Source organism: Salvelinus alpinus, chromosome 5 (genome assembly GCF_045679555.1).
Source record: "Salvelinus alpinus chromosome 5, SLU_Salpinus.1, whole genome shotgun sequence".
NCBI classification, from domain to species: domain Eukaryota; kingdom Metazoa; phylum Chordata; class Actinopteri; order Salmoniformes; family Salmonidae; genus Salvelinus; species Salvelinus alpinus.
The window spans coordinates 80224791-80240132 of record NC_092090.1 but is presented as its reverse complement, the minus strand read 5'-3'; the positions used below and the strand labels follow the sequence as shown (position 1 = coordinate 80240132).

Sequence of the window (15342 nt, the reverse complement as noted above, 5' to 3'; positions counted from 1 at the left end):
ATATCTAAATAATCATTAACTAGGCATGTGTGGGAATCATTTTGCAAAGTTTAGACAGTGAAATGTTTAAGAAGTTATTTCAAATTAGTTTCAAGTTTTTATAAGTCATATGTACAGGATACACATGGTATATACTGTCCAACGAAATGCTTACTTGCAGGTCCCTTCTCGACAATACAACAACAATAAGAAATAATAAAATATAAGAATTACAAATATAAAGTAAATGGCTCAGTAGAATAGAATAGTACATTTTAGCATAAGTATAAAACAGGAAGGCAACAATCTATAGTACAATATTTACACAAGGCAGCAGCTACTCTTCCTGGGGTCCAGCAACAATAAGGCAGTTATATTAAATTTAAAATATTACATGACATTACATAACACTTTTCACAACACATTAAGTGGGAAGGGGGGATTTTGGTGCAATAATTTGAATTGTGCAGTACTAGCAATAGTAAATAAGAGTATTGTAGCAGCAGTTGTGATGTGTGTAGCATCAATGTATGTATATCTGTGTGCGTGTATGTGTGCGTGTGCATGTGCATGTGTGCTAAGGTTTTTGTGGTATTACTATTTCACATTTTGAAATGGTAATGAATTAACATGATCACAGATTAAACTAGTTTTTATTCGTTCACCAGAGCAGGTGCATGCATTGCCAATGATCTGCGCCTATTTATTCAGATGAGCAGAAATCCAAAGTGCAATGGATATATAGTCTATTCATCCATTCACGTTTATTTGTAGCCTAAGCTAATGGAGGGAGGGGTGTAAACATAAAAAGAGGTGTTCTGTGTATTTCACTATTTAGGCTACTATTATTAGGGACTGACGATATGGACGCAACTGTTTTATTCATTTTATACCATGGTAGACGGATTTCCATAAGCACAATATGCATAGATTACATTGTTGTTCTCCTTCCCTTTACCAGACGGTAGGCTATTGATCAACCCCTTACGTCAGTATTGATAACTTTGACAAACCAAAATCAAATGCAATTTGTCCAGTTAACCGGGACTGCACAAATGCGTTGATACTATTTTTCTTTTCAAAAACACTCGCGGTCCACCAGGACATCACTTATTTTTTTAACAAACATATTTGCGTTAGTTCAGTGGACTTTCATGTGTTCGTTGCATTTTTTTAAAAGTAGAACGAGTAATCGTTAACGTTGTTTAACAAGGGAAATCCAGCCCACATATTTATTGCAGCCGCCGAAAAAAATATCTTCAATATCCCCCAAGATGGCCGCCGATGTGGGATCGATGTTTCAATATTGGAAGAAATTTGATCTACGGCGGCTTCAGGTTAGTGTTATCCTTTACCTTTTTGGTTGCATGTGTTCATAGAACATTGTGTACTTTAAAATGGTGGGAAATATGTTACTGTGGACGAATGGAGAAAGAAATCGGCGGTGTTGCATTGATAGTTATTAGAAATTGATCCTTTTCTGCCTTTGTTCAGTTCAATCATTGATCAGCGATGGAACGACCATAGAGTAGCACAGGCGCTCTGTAGCCTCCGCTCTGCGTTCACCGCTGGGATCAGCACCACGGACACAGACCTTATTTTTATACGATTCGGTCTTTATAATGCCCATCGGTGGTGTAGACAGAGAACGGATTGAAACTTTTTATGCCCCCATGAATCTTGCTCCAAGGACGTAACTTTTCACCAGCTTAATGTTTTATTCCATTTGTGTCATGATGGTGCGTGGTTTTACGATCTCTTTAGCGACATTTGGTTCTATTTTATTTTCTGTTTGAACTTATTCAAGCCATAGGCTATAGGCTACGGTTGGATAGCCTACTTGATTGACTGTTTGTTATTTCTCTTTTAGACAATAGCCCAGTCAGAAAAACTTGACGCGTATTTATTATAGGCTTAGTCTACCAATGACGTTATCATGTAATCTATTTAGGCTATTGGTCATTCCGGTGTTGCGCGTTAAAACATATGTGTAAAATCATGATAGTCTGTTTGGCTATAGGCAATGATGTAGGCTTAATGCAACGCGTGTTCAGTGAATAGTCAGACATCTGAATGAGGATTTCACAAAATAGACAGCTTATATTGACTTGGTTATCACAAAGTTGTCAATGATCCGGTTTTACAAACTTGTCTAGTAAATTGACAAATAGTTTTACAATCTATTAGGCTACTGACATACGACTATAGCGTTTTTAATTAACCTTTTCAATGGCATTTCTGTAAGACTTGACATCACTAAAAAGCCAGTGTTGACGATGTAATTCGCTTATCTGTGCGTCTCGGTACAGATGTTTTCAGCCCCTTTCGCTCATCTCGAGCCGCATTGTGAGCACAAGGCTATTCGGGCAAGGACTGTTGTAATTGTATTCCTCGCTAATGTTTGTAAATCAGGCTCGGCCAGCGCAAAAGCACTGTCTCTACTGTATGATTGATGTTCTGTAATATGAGAAATGACTGGAGCATGGCAAGCCAGGTCCCGCGGAAAAGCCTGCTGAAAAGAAATCTGATCTGTTCTGGGTTGTCTTGTGTGGCCGGTTGCTATTGTGCCCACCAATCGCTGGACTACTCATTTAATCAGTGATGCAAAGGGCGAGTTTAGCTATTACGTAACTATAGACTACGTCGAGATTCATTCACTTCTTTCCTCTTACAAAATAGCATGTTTTTACATAATTCGTTTGCTGCAATCCTGGCATTAGTGGCCAATGCTTAGAATCAAATAGCCAACTTCTAATTTTTTCAGATTTGAGTCGAATAAATCAATTTGCACATGACTTTCTTTCTACCTGAATGAGGCCTGACACCTCAAAATAAAGTGTTTCCAACCAAAATATCAAAATATCTATCAAGTCTATGATTTAACGTAGCGGGAGGCCACTGATATTCTGTTTGACAAAGTCATTCATGTTCATAATGTAACGTTGAAAATGATAACATGACTAAATTACTGTTAACTGAATAATGCAATATTACTCAAAAGAAACATCTTGAAAAATCCCAATATTGATGTCAGTCATATGTTGGAGTTTATATAGTAGGCTAAAGTGAACATTATAGAATCTATAGAAATGACTATAAAGCTTATATCTACATGGCCTTCAGGGCCTACAGCCTGTATTAAAAATGGATTAAGTCGGGGGGTTTTCTACACACTCTAAACATGTTTTTAGAAATGTTTGCAAATTAATTGAAAATGAAATACAGAAATATCAAATTTACATAAGTATTCACACCCCTGAGTCAATACATGTTAGAATCACCTTTAGCACTGATTACAGCTGTCAGTCTTTCTGGGTATGTCTCTAAGCCTGGATTGTGCAATATTTGCACATTATTCTTTTCAACATTCTTCAAGCTCTGTCAAATTGGTTGTTGATCATTGCTGGACAACCATTTTCAAGTGTTGTCATAGATTTTCAAGCAGATTTATGTCAAAACTGTAACTCAGGAACATTAATTGTCTTCATAGTAAGCAACTCCAGTGTAGATTTGGCCTTGTGTTTTAGGTTATTGTCCTGCTGAAAGTGAATTAATCTCCCAGTGTGGAAACCAGGTTTTCCTCTAGGATTTTGCCTGTGCTTAGCTCCATTCCGTTTATTTTTTGTCCTTAACGATTACAAGAATACCCATAACATGACGCAGCCAGATATTATGCTTGAAAATATGGCGAGTGGCACTCAGTAGTGTGCTGTATTGGATATTCCCCAAACATCACACATTGTATTCAGACATATTCATAATTGCTTTGTAATTTTTTTTTCAGTATTACTTTAGTGCCTTGTTGCAAACAGGATGCATGTTTAGGAATATTTTTATTCTGTACAGGCTTCGTTTTTTTCACTCTATCAATTAGGTTAGTATTGTGGAGTAACAACAATGTTGTTGATCCATTCTCAGTTTTCTGAACACCATTGGCCTCATAGTGAAATCCCTTCCCCTCCGGCAACAGAGTTAGGAAGGACACCTGTATCTTTGTAGTGACTGGGTGTATTGATATACCATCCAAAGTGTACTTAATAACTTCACCATGCTCAAAGGGATATTCAGTGTCTGTTTTATTTTTAATCTACCAATCGGTGCCCTTCCTTGTGAGGCATTGGAAAACCTCCCTGGTCTTTGTGGTTAAATCTGTGTTTGAAATTCACTGCTCGACTGAGGGACCTTTTACAGATAATTGTATGTCTGGGGTACAGAGATATGAGGTAGTCATTCAAAAACCATGTTAAACACTATTATTGCATGAGTGCATGTAACTTATTATGTGGCTTGTTAAGCAAATGTTTACTCCTGAACTTATTTAGGCTTTCCATAAGAAAGGGGTTGAATACTTATTGACTCAAGACATTTCAGATTTTCATTTTTAATTAATTTGTGTGTGAACTTGATTTCTGTGGTAGAATAGTCAGAGATGGATGATTCACCCCGAACCTAACAAAAAGAGAACAGGTAAAGTGAGCATTGAGGTGGAGTGACCTTGGTTCCCGCTGGCCGCAGGTCACACGGCCATTGCCGGTGTAATCATTCACCCCAACCAGATGGCATTTCCGTGGGCGACCATGGAAAGGACGGGTCAGGAGATGTCCTGCCAGGTCCTGCCGGGCCCAAGCCAAGTCTTAGCCAATAGCGAGAACGCCCAGGAATCAGGATATCATTCAGCCAGTAGGGAGCATTCTCAGACCCAAGTGACAAGAAGGTGAGGTCAGACTACAAGAGGACACAGTTTACAAAGTTATTACATTGTAATAACATTGTATGTTGTTTTCACAATATAAAGCACACTTTAGCTATCCAAAATATAATAGAGGAAACATCATGTGTTTAGAAGATTATTTTGTAATGTAATCAACCTTCATCAGGTACATTTTGAAGTGTAATGCAATGTGTTTTATCAGAGTTCCAGGTAACCTTGTCCAAATGTAGACACCAACTATAGCTTCAAATCATTACTGTGCTCCCAGTTTATATAAAATACATTTGAGAATCCCTCTGTTGTCTTATAGTGATGGAATGCTGTGTTCATTATATATGGTTTAAAAGCAATGCACTTATTTGATGATATTTTCCAGACCCACGTATCTCCATACTCTTCTCTCCATCATTCTCTGAGGCAGTGAGTTTAGATCAGGAACGAAAGGCTTTGATTGTATACATTTAGCATGACTCAGGCGCTCCCGTGTCAGCTCTAATGCACAGACAGAGACAACAGTATTGCCAAACAGGGAAATTGCTTTGCAGCCTGTGAGCCTGGCTGCCGCTGCTACCAGCCTGCTCTCTCTGTGTGCCGTTTGCCGGCTGCTCCCGCCCCCCTAAACCCAACCCTGCAATCTCAAATTGGCTGTGAAAACAGGTCTCTCATTCCCTTTCATTCATGCTTTAATAGATTTGTTTCTCGTTATTGTTTTTGTCACATAAGGCGTTACCATCATTTCATAATTTACCGGAAATGCCAGGTCTAGGGCACTATAGGGTTGAGGGGAGGGTTAGGGTTTGTGTCCTGAGAAAGCTTTGTCCAATATGACTGAGTGATCTATAAAGGAGAAGAGGGGGAAATAGCTCTAGAGGCAGCCATTGATAGCCTCAACCACAAACAGCATGGACAACCCAGGGAGGCAGCATGGGTGGAGACAGAGCCCCAGGGTATGAAATAGGAAAATGCACACACAGACCGACACACTCATGCACACACATACACGCTTGTGTGTAGGCATGTGGACACGTACCTCCTCCATAGGGTACATATTAATCACATAAGGACAGCCATACTCATACATGCAAATGTGTAGATTGTCTTTATTGACTCACTCCCACATACAAACATATGCAGTCAGAGATGGATACTAAGCTGACCTCAAATTGATACTCGAGTAAAGAGAAGATATGTCCATCCTTTTAGACCTGCAATCTCCTCTTTGACAGACCTTTCCAAAAAAGCCCCAGTGGATTAAGCATGGTTTTTAGAAGCAGTGGGACATAAGCTGCAGCCTCATCACCACAGGTCTGTGTTGCATCCATGCCCTGCTAGATAAACATTCTTCAAACATGCTTTCACACCTCCTCATTGGGAGATAATGGACGGGTTACGTCTGCCATGGTCTCATTTACCATAAGCCCCTTCTTATTCTTTGACAGTGAGAAGGACAGGAAATAAGAAAGGAGAGAGCTTTTACAGAACTAGCTGGGGTAAATTGAGTTGTGAAATCCAGGAGCCATAACCCGGGTATATAAAATGAAGGCAACATTAGAGAGAGAAGTGAAACAGACTTCAGCATTAAGCTATTTAACCTCTGTGTAGCATTAGTGGTAGAGACTTCAAAGCAGATGCTTCATCGTTTGGAGCGGAATTACAAATGGGTTTAGAGACAGCTACGGTGAGCATTCACACAGAAAGAGTAGACCTGTCATTAATGTCAGCTTAATCACTTTGACCTTCCTTCAAGCAGATTTCCATACCCATCCGCAGTCGTTTTGCCTCATTCATGCCCCTGTTCGCAGGATAAGTACTGCGGTTTGATATGGGTGTGTGATGATGTCTTTTGTAATGATGATGAGTTCTTGCTTTCACAGAACTTATCATAGGCTTTCTTCTTTGAACAGTGTGAGAACATTTCTAACAAGGATATATATTGAGATATTGTTATTAAGAAACATGGATTAGTTTTTGATCATCTGTTTATGACCCTCTGTATTCTTCTCAGGTGTCTCAACCTCTGTTTTAGCATTCAGCCTTACCTAAATGTCCTATCCAAAGCCTGCACCCCAATTTTGAAGCAGTAATCCCCCCTTGGTAGTTGACAGTGCTTCATCGCAAAAGGCACAAGCTTTTTCACAGTCCTGTTTTTTTAAATTCTGCTGCCCCTAGCCTGAAGCAATTGCTTTGCAGGAGTAAATAACCAGCTTTAACAAAACTTCAGGGACACATTAGTTTGCAGGATGAAGGATCCATGGCGGCAGGCTCCTCTTCCATAGCAGTGGGCCAGGCAGGCAGGCAGGCAGGCAGGCAGGCAGGCAGGCAGGCAGGCAGGTAGGCAGGCAGGCAGGCAGGCAGGCAGGCAGGCAGGCAGGCAGGCAGGCCAGAGGAGGTGGAAGATTCAGCGGGAGAGGTAGTGGCTCATCGGTATGGGTATAAAGCTGTGTCCTTTCACCCTGCTGGCAGCCAGTTCCCTGCCCAGTGAGTCCATATTGAGTTGTGTATCTCTACAGCGGCCCCTCTTTATTTGTTTTGATTGTCTGACAGCACTGCAGACGTATTGAGCACCAGCCTTTCTTGTTCATTTTACTGAGCTTACATTGAATCCCCTCCATTCTCCTCCCTTTTCTCTATCTTTCTCGTCCCTCTTCCAGCCTTTCTCTGCTGTATTTGGCAGGGCTTCAGTGGCTGTAATTCATCCCCCTATTGTCCATGTTGTCCTTCAGGGATAAAAAGGAGACCCTTGTTTTTGTGTGAACGCTGGGCTTTCTATGTTGTATGATGTGTGGTGAGGATGCTAGCGGGCCTGTTCTGTTGTGCAGCGGAGGTGTGGATAGTGTGGAGGGTGCTCCTGGGCCCCTAAGCTCTTGACATCAATGCCTCCCTGCTCTTCTCAAGGGTCTCTATGGGGATCCCTGGCGGTCTTATGTGTCATTGCTCAGAGTGTTTACTAGAAAGGGGGAATATGGTGGACTCTACGTTGCACACCTTTCTAGGGCCCATTTGTCCTCATTTTAACAGAAGAGGGAAGAGAAAATATGGCCCCTTTATTTCTGTGTTTAAAAAAAAAATCAAAACAGCTTTTTTATTTCTAAGCAGATGTCCTCTGTTTTATCAAAATGATACAAAAGGTGTGTTACAACAAAAACAGATGAATCAGGCTTGTTATTTTAGCCAGTCCTGTCTTTGTGCAGCTGCTATCATGCTCCAGTTAATTATTCTCTTATTCATCTCCAACAATGGGAGCAGGATAGAATAAATCTGACAAGAGTTCAGCTTTTTTACTGTGAAAGGTGCATACTGGGACCCGAAAGCGAGCGAATGGCTTCAAGAGGAACAGTTTATCATTTTTAATGGAGAGGAACAGGAAGTTGAGACGTGAAGCGCTGCTCTGTGATTTATATGCAGCTTCACTCGGAAAAGAGAGAGCAAGTCTATCTCTCCATCCAGACCACTGTTTCCCTGCCATCGCTACTGCTCTTGTCATATCTCTTCTTTGGTGATTTCTGCATCTCTCCAACACCACAAGGAAAATGCATTTGTCTTGTCTCTGTACTTCCAGCTAAATAAAAGCTAAAAGGATAGTTTGGTATTTTGACAATGAAGCACTTTATCTACTTCCCCAGAGTCAGATGAACTCGTGGATACCATTTTTATGTATCTGCGTCCAGTATGAAGGAAATTAGAGGTAGTTTTGCGAGTCAATGCTAACTAGCATTAGCGCAATGACTGGAAGTCTCGCTAGTTAGCAGTTAGCAACTTCCTTCAAACTAACACATTTCTTTAGGTTGTGGTAACATTGTGGGGACATGACAAAAGATATGTTCCCAAAACAAAAAAACTGTCCAGTTGTGCTGATGATTATAATGTTTGTATTAGGTTGAATAAACAATCCCCTGATGTTGCAAGAATGTTCCCAGAACACATTTTTTAATGTTCTTTTAAAGTTCCTAAAACAATTCTTTAGGTTGTGGGAACATGGGAACATTGTGGGGACATTACAAGAGATAGGTTCCCAAAACACAAAATCTGATGATGACATTCTTACAATGGTTGTATCAGGCATAGGAGGTTGGCGGCACCTTAATTGGGGAGGATGGGCTCGTGGTAATGGCTGGAGCAGAAAGAGTGGAATGGTATCAAATACATAAAACACATGGTTTGATGCCATTCCATCTGCTCCGTTCCAGCCATTATTATGAGTCGTTCTCCCCTCAGCAGCCTCCACTTGTGCACAAAACATTCCCTCAATGTTCTTTGAATATTATTCCTATGTTCACAGAATTATACAATTATGTTTTGAACAGTCCATGGAGTGTTATCCCTGGAGTTGTTACACTGCGCCTGCTGGGATGAAACTAACACAAATATAAAGCTGTTTACACCTTTACTCTGACTTCCAGGTTCTGGTCTTTGTCTACAAAAAGAAATATCCTTTATTATTTCTTACTCTACAAATCTTCTTTATATACTGTAAAGTCTGGATGTTTTGATTTTTACTAGTAGCCTACAGGGCTTGAAGATGGCAGATTGCAGGTTCAATCCTTCTTGATTACCATTCTTTTAAAAAGCTCCAGCTATGTCTGGTCAGCACGCTAATAAAATATAATAATGTAAGAAGATTGAAATGCCATTTCTTTAAATGTTTGGCAACTTCAGATAATAATGTTACATTACACATCAATATTAGCATAACATTGCAGCAATGTGTTTAGAACGACTCCCATTATTGTTGAAGTCGGTTTTTAAAACAATTCTGGATCGTCATAACCTTAATCATTTTATAAGCGTCTTGCAGGAATGTTTCTTGTTTGTTGTTATCGGCGTTAGTTGTAATATCTTCAACATTAACTGAATATTCCGAGTACTTCTATTGCTCCAGCACTTTATTGCTGAAGTATGTTCAGGGAATGTTATTAGAACCATCATAATGTCACACTATACCTTTATGAGACCATTGTAGGAATATCCCCTGCTTGTTGTTATGTGTGTTTTGAATAACATATCCATCAACATTAGCAGAATGTTCCTGTCATGTTTCCTCAGAACCACTTCTATTGCTCCCACATTTTGTTGCGGCAGTATGAACATTACCGGAACATTATGTTATTACATTCCCTGGCAACCTAATGAGAAACTAAGGGGAATGTTCTGTGGTCTTTTTTTACAGATGTTGTGACCAACATTTTAGTGAATGTTAGGATATTCCAAGGATATTTAATAAACTATTTTTATATTTGGTGATCAAAAACATTCTTTGAATGTTTGTGGGACGTTATCATCCAAACGTTATCATCCAAAACTAGAAGTTAATGGGAATGTTAGCTAATGTTCTGGGAATGTTCCCGGTTTGCTGGGTATGTTCTGAGGGATGAGAGAGCAATGTCCCAGACATCAGTTCTGCCCCCACATAGCCATGCTCCCCGCTCCCCATTCCTCACGCCTCCGTTTCCATGCAAACGCTTATTTTGGAATCACAACTGATGGCATCCTTCTGTTGTCACTTTCTAATTTATGTTGATGGCGGAGGACGTTGGGGTATTGATTGTGTGTTGCGACTGTGTTCGCAGCTCTGTAATGTAGGCCCTGAGGTAGGCCTCTCTTTTTGCTAGTCTCAAGGTGGCTCCTGAACTCTCTAATCTTAATTAAATATGCACTTTTTCATGGCAACAGGGTCACTGTTTTTGTATTATAATGTGGTCACAGAATCCCCCTCTTCAGTTGAAAGAAAAGGACTGTTTAGGCATTTTGAATCGTAATTTTTTTTAAATAAAGGAGAAAAAGAACAAAGAGCTGAATTAAATCACTCCTTTTCAATTTCCCTTGTTAGTCTCTTACTGCATTCCCCTATAGTTTTTCCCTTTTTTCCAGATTAATTTTATGATAATTTTTTCCCCTCTCACTCTCCCTCTCTCTCTTCTCGGCGGTTTTCCCCAGACAGGTTCTACAGTGTTTTAGAGGGGATGGATTTAATTGCTCTGTGGGGATTGGTTGGCTGTGCCGGGCTCGGCTGTTTAATTAGTGTACCCTGCCGGGATTGGTTTAATGCTTCATGATCTTGAAATTGTCTGATTGTTCAGCCCTCTGGGGACTCTCTCTGCCTACGTAGGCCAGCAGGTTTAGCTAAACGTTGCTCTAGGCTTCTACAGGATGGGACTGGAGGAAGAAAACCCTGAAGAGAAGAGCAGGAATAGGGAGGCAAAGATGGCGGATAAATGAAGATAGTTCACTCAGGCTGTTTACCATTTAAAAAAATTGTCAGTTCCTGTCTACTTCAGGGGGTGGCTCTCCCATAAACACCAATGCGATAGCAGCTGGGTCTGGTGTACGTAGTTCATTGACTTCCATTGAAACAGAAAAATGTGAGAGTGGGATGTCTCGCTTCCTCTTCCGTCTCTAGGGAGGTTTAAACCTGAGGGCCAGCGCCTTTATTATGACACACCAGTGGACCTATTACTGAATAGGGCAGCATTTAAAGTGCATCCCTTACCCTAGGTGCTCTCTCTCCTCACATCAGGAGTTGTAGCTTTAGGCAGCATGACTGTCTTTGCACAGAGGATGAGTTCATGTTGCTCTCAAATTGCATGCCTGTGGATGAATGTTAAATATAGCACATGCTCATTAGCCATAGCCATATTACACACAAAACATCTTGTGATTTACATATTTCCAACTGGTTTGCAATTCTTGTGTATAAAAGGATTATTTAGAACACATTTGACATTGGTTGTTGTATTTTGTCGACTTCTGTTTTCACAGTGTTTTGAATGTTCATAGTGCATCTCCCCCACCTTGTTTTCTCATTGTTATGACATGCCCATCAGGAGAGCCCATGTGGATCTCTAAGTTATGTGCATAGTCACCTTGAGGGACGGAGCTGTGGAAATTACATTTGTGTAAATAAGAGATGGGTGTGTGTGTCTGTGTGTCCTCTCTACCCTGCCATGGGATGCCCTTGGTTTGGTTCAATCATGGCAGAGATGTTGACCTCAACAGTAAATGTGCTTGGCATCAGATGCAGGATAAGCAGAGAGCAGTGGTGGGGAGTGGGAGTACATATGCCTATTGAAGGCTAAACTCATTCTGCCTCATCAGACCTATCGAGCACACTCTCTCTTAAAGAACCCAAACTTGAAGTTCATGAGTATTTTGGATGATATTATAAATATTCTTCTTTAACCCCAGCCTGGACTTGATTATCTATATGTCCTCTCAATTGACGATGGCTTGGTGCTTGGGTATACTGTTGATTACTTTTCACCAGTTTGTAAATCTGAACTTACTCCCCTCTCTGTCGGTGCTACTTTGCCTTGATGTGTTTTGCTGTTGTTGATTGGCTTGTCTCTGGACTACACAGGAGGTTGTGCTCTCCTGTGCCTGTTTTTCCTGTAGTGCTTATCCCTTAGATAGATTGGGCGGATGCACTACATACAGGTCTGGGCATCTCCAGTCCTCGGGGGCCTGATTGGTGTCACACTTTCCCCCCATCCCTAGCAAACACACCTGATTTAAACTAATTGCATTTTTAACTGAAGATCATGATTAGTTGATTATTTGAGTCAGGTGTGTTAGCTGGGGCTGGGGCAAAAGTGTAACACCAATCAGGCCCCCGATTGGAGTTGCCCAGGCCTGCGTGACACAACATGATCACCAAGGTGATAGAAGAACTCATGGCAATAGAGCGGTTGCCAAGAGTGTTCCCCACCCTTGTGCCTTACCCTCTCAGGGAGAGATGCCCTGATTACTGAATGACTATGTGCCTGAGGAGGCTGTTGGAAGGAGCTATAGGAGAACAGGCTCATTGTAATGGCTGGAATGGAATAAATGGAACGGTATCAAACATATGGAAACCACATGTTTGACAGCGTTCCATTTATTCCATTCCAGCCATTACAATAAGCCCGACCTCCTTTAGCTCCTCCCTCAAGTCTCCACTGTTCTCTACCGTGGTGGAGGTGCCACTGTAGCGGTTTTAGTTGTCTGTGTGATGATAAGGGGGTAAGTGTATGGAGTCACTAATCAAGGGGGCTCTGTTGGCGAGCTTAGAATTCCTCCTAGTGATTGTGAATTTGAAGAGGTTTCCCCTCATTTGATATATTCAGTTGTTTATGATATGAAGTGAACTCTCTCTCTTCACCTGAGGGATTTTCTATTTAGATAGCATGTTGTGGTAGACAGCACCATCAAAACATATAGCAAATCCCAGTACATATCACCAGCAGCCGAGATGGTCATTGTTTCATTCGGTTTATGTGGTGGTTGAAATATGGATGCACCCAGTGTAACCATGTGTGGATCCATGGCGAAAGTCAATAACACCAGCTTATTACAAATGCCCCCAAAGAGTTAATGTTCTGGCACCAGTTTTCCTTTAGAGATAAAAATATTAGTGGACCCCGGCCACACCCCCATAGCCTTTTGGGAAGGGTGTGAGCCTAGCGTCCGTCTAGACGTGCGACATCATTAACCCGCTGTGACCTCAGCCACTGATGAATTCTCTCTTACATCCCCTGCAGCCCTACGCTACGGCCCCTCCTCCCTCCACGGGTGACTCCGCTGGGACCCAGGGCTCCTCTGGACAGGCCATTAGAGCCACTACCCCTTTCTGCCACGCATAAATAGACGAGGTGGCCGTAGCCTCTGCTAGACTACTGAATAATTCAGGGCGTCTGGGCCGTGTCTGGTCCCGGGGCGCTAGGGGACGGGTGCTGCTGGGGTGCAGGGTGCTGTGTGGAGGTGCAGGGGTTAATAACAGGTCTGTGTCAGCTGCTGCCCCACCACCACCTCCACTCCACCCTATCCCACATATGAAAGAATCCTGTTCAGTTGATTAGAATTTTCTAAATGGATCAATTTTTAATCAGCGGAGCATCTGACTACGGTCAATGTCATTGTCGCTGGGAAGACAGTTGCCAGACAGCTGTCTTTATTTACAGGAATGTTTTTTTTTCTGTATGCAGATCCAGAGACAGGAAACGTCTAAGTCAGGCTACTGCACCACTGCAGTCATGGGTCCGTCTTGCCTGGGCTTTGGCCTTTTGATACTTATCTGTAAGAGCAAAATGGTTATATTCAGGTCCCAGCAAATCCTCCTCTCTCCAGTCTTTCCATATTGTGGGTGTCTACTTCTGTAGGAACACAGTAGTGGACAGTTATTGTTATGTCTGTGTTAGTCCAATAGAGAGGGCCTTATCATAGCTGCCTTGGCTTCTCTCTCCCATTTGCATGCGCATAAACATTGAGTAGTAGTGAGGAGCCAGTGAACTAGCTGTAATACTGCCATCAAATTTTCATAGGGCCAGGGGAGACTCTAACATGTTAAATAATGAGAGGCCTATAAACCCTACGTTCAGTGCCCACTCCACAACAGCTGTCAGGATCTAGTTATGACTCAATATCTGCAGAGAAATATGAGTTGTTTTTCATTTCCTTTGATCTGTTATTATCACTCCTCTTTTCTCAACTGCTCTCATATTGTCTGTGTGTCTCTGTGTGTCTCTGTGTGTGTCTAAGGATGATTCAGCATTTTGATCAGGTGTACAAAATATTCTTTGTATGTCCTTTATTATTATCCACCATTTGCTACTCATAGTAGATTTCTGTGCTAAAGAACACACATTGTATTTAAATATGGTTTTGTGCAAAATTACACAAAAGGGCGGCAGGTAGCCTAGCGGTTAAGAGCGTTGGGCCAGTAACCGAAAAGTTGCTGGTTCAAATCCCCGTGCCGACTAGGTGAAAAATTAAGCCTTGAGCAAGGCACTTAACACTAATTGCACCTGCAAGTTGCTCTGGAAAATAATATCTGCTAAATTACTCAAATGTAGTTGGTGTCACTTAAAAAATGCCTTTCTTACTGATTTGGGAAGATGTTTTTGAGTCTTTGTGCCATGATACCAAAAGGGTTAATTTCTTCCATTTGCTCTCTGATTATACAACTGTGGAATCTGGGCTAGCTTTTGAATTCCAAGCTGATTGCATGCCTGTAACACACTTTCTGAGTTTTTCTTTTAAAGCCTCCTTTAAAACCTCCTAACGTTGTACTTTTTTTCCAATATTGAGACACCATTTACTGAAATAGACAAATGCACGATATGTGTTTTTGATGTAGGGTTTGAGTTGAGAAATGTAAATTGTGAAACTGAAACAGACATTTAAAAATGTAACCTTAGGAAAGGTATGTGACATACAGTCTATTCATTGTGCACGGTATTTTGAATGCATCTCTCAAGCCTATCTAATATGCTGACTATCAATTAGATTGTCAAGCACACTGCCCGACTGGGCAAAAACTGGTTGAATCAATGTCATTTCAATCAAAAAAGTCTGACTTTGAAATAGTGTGGAAAACTAATTGCATTTGCAAAAAGTCATCAACGTAAGGGAATTTCGTCATTTTTTCTCACCCAACTTTTAACCTAAATCCAATGACATGGTGACATTGTTTGTTGATTTCACTTTGAATTCACGTTAGTTTACAATTCAACCAAATGTAAATCAAACTAAACGTTGAACTAATGTCTGTGCCCAGTGGGCTGTCTCTTCCCACTACGTCACTGTTCATGTTTAGTTCCTCTCTTGTGCACCAGCAGTGTCTCCATTGTCTGTTTGTCTGCTTAATATGCAAAGGCAGTCATTCAGGGAGTCATTTTGAA

General features: G+C 41.2%; 1 protein-coding gene across 3 annotated transcripts in view; it reads left to right on the top strand.

Annotated features, from left to right (window-relative positions):
• The first annotated feature begins 759 nt into the window (after positions 1–759).
• Positions 760–15342, top strand: part of LOC139576919 (homeobox protein cut-like 2) — a 114985-nt gene continuing 100402 nt past the window's right edge. Inside the window, exon 1 of one of the 3 annotated variants that reach the window (XM_071403521.1) lies at positions 760–1316. In XM_071403521.1, the coding sequence (XP_071259622.1) occupies positions 1254–1316 (63 nt within the window). In that variant the 5' untranslated portion in view covers positions 760–1253. The remainder of the gene's footprint in view (positions 1317–15342) is intronic. The other 2 variants (XM_071403522.1, XM_071403523.1) reach the window with 2 other exon arrangements.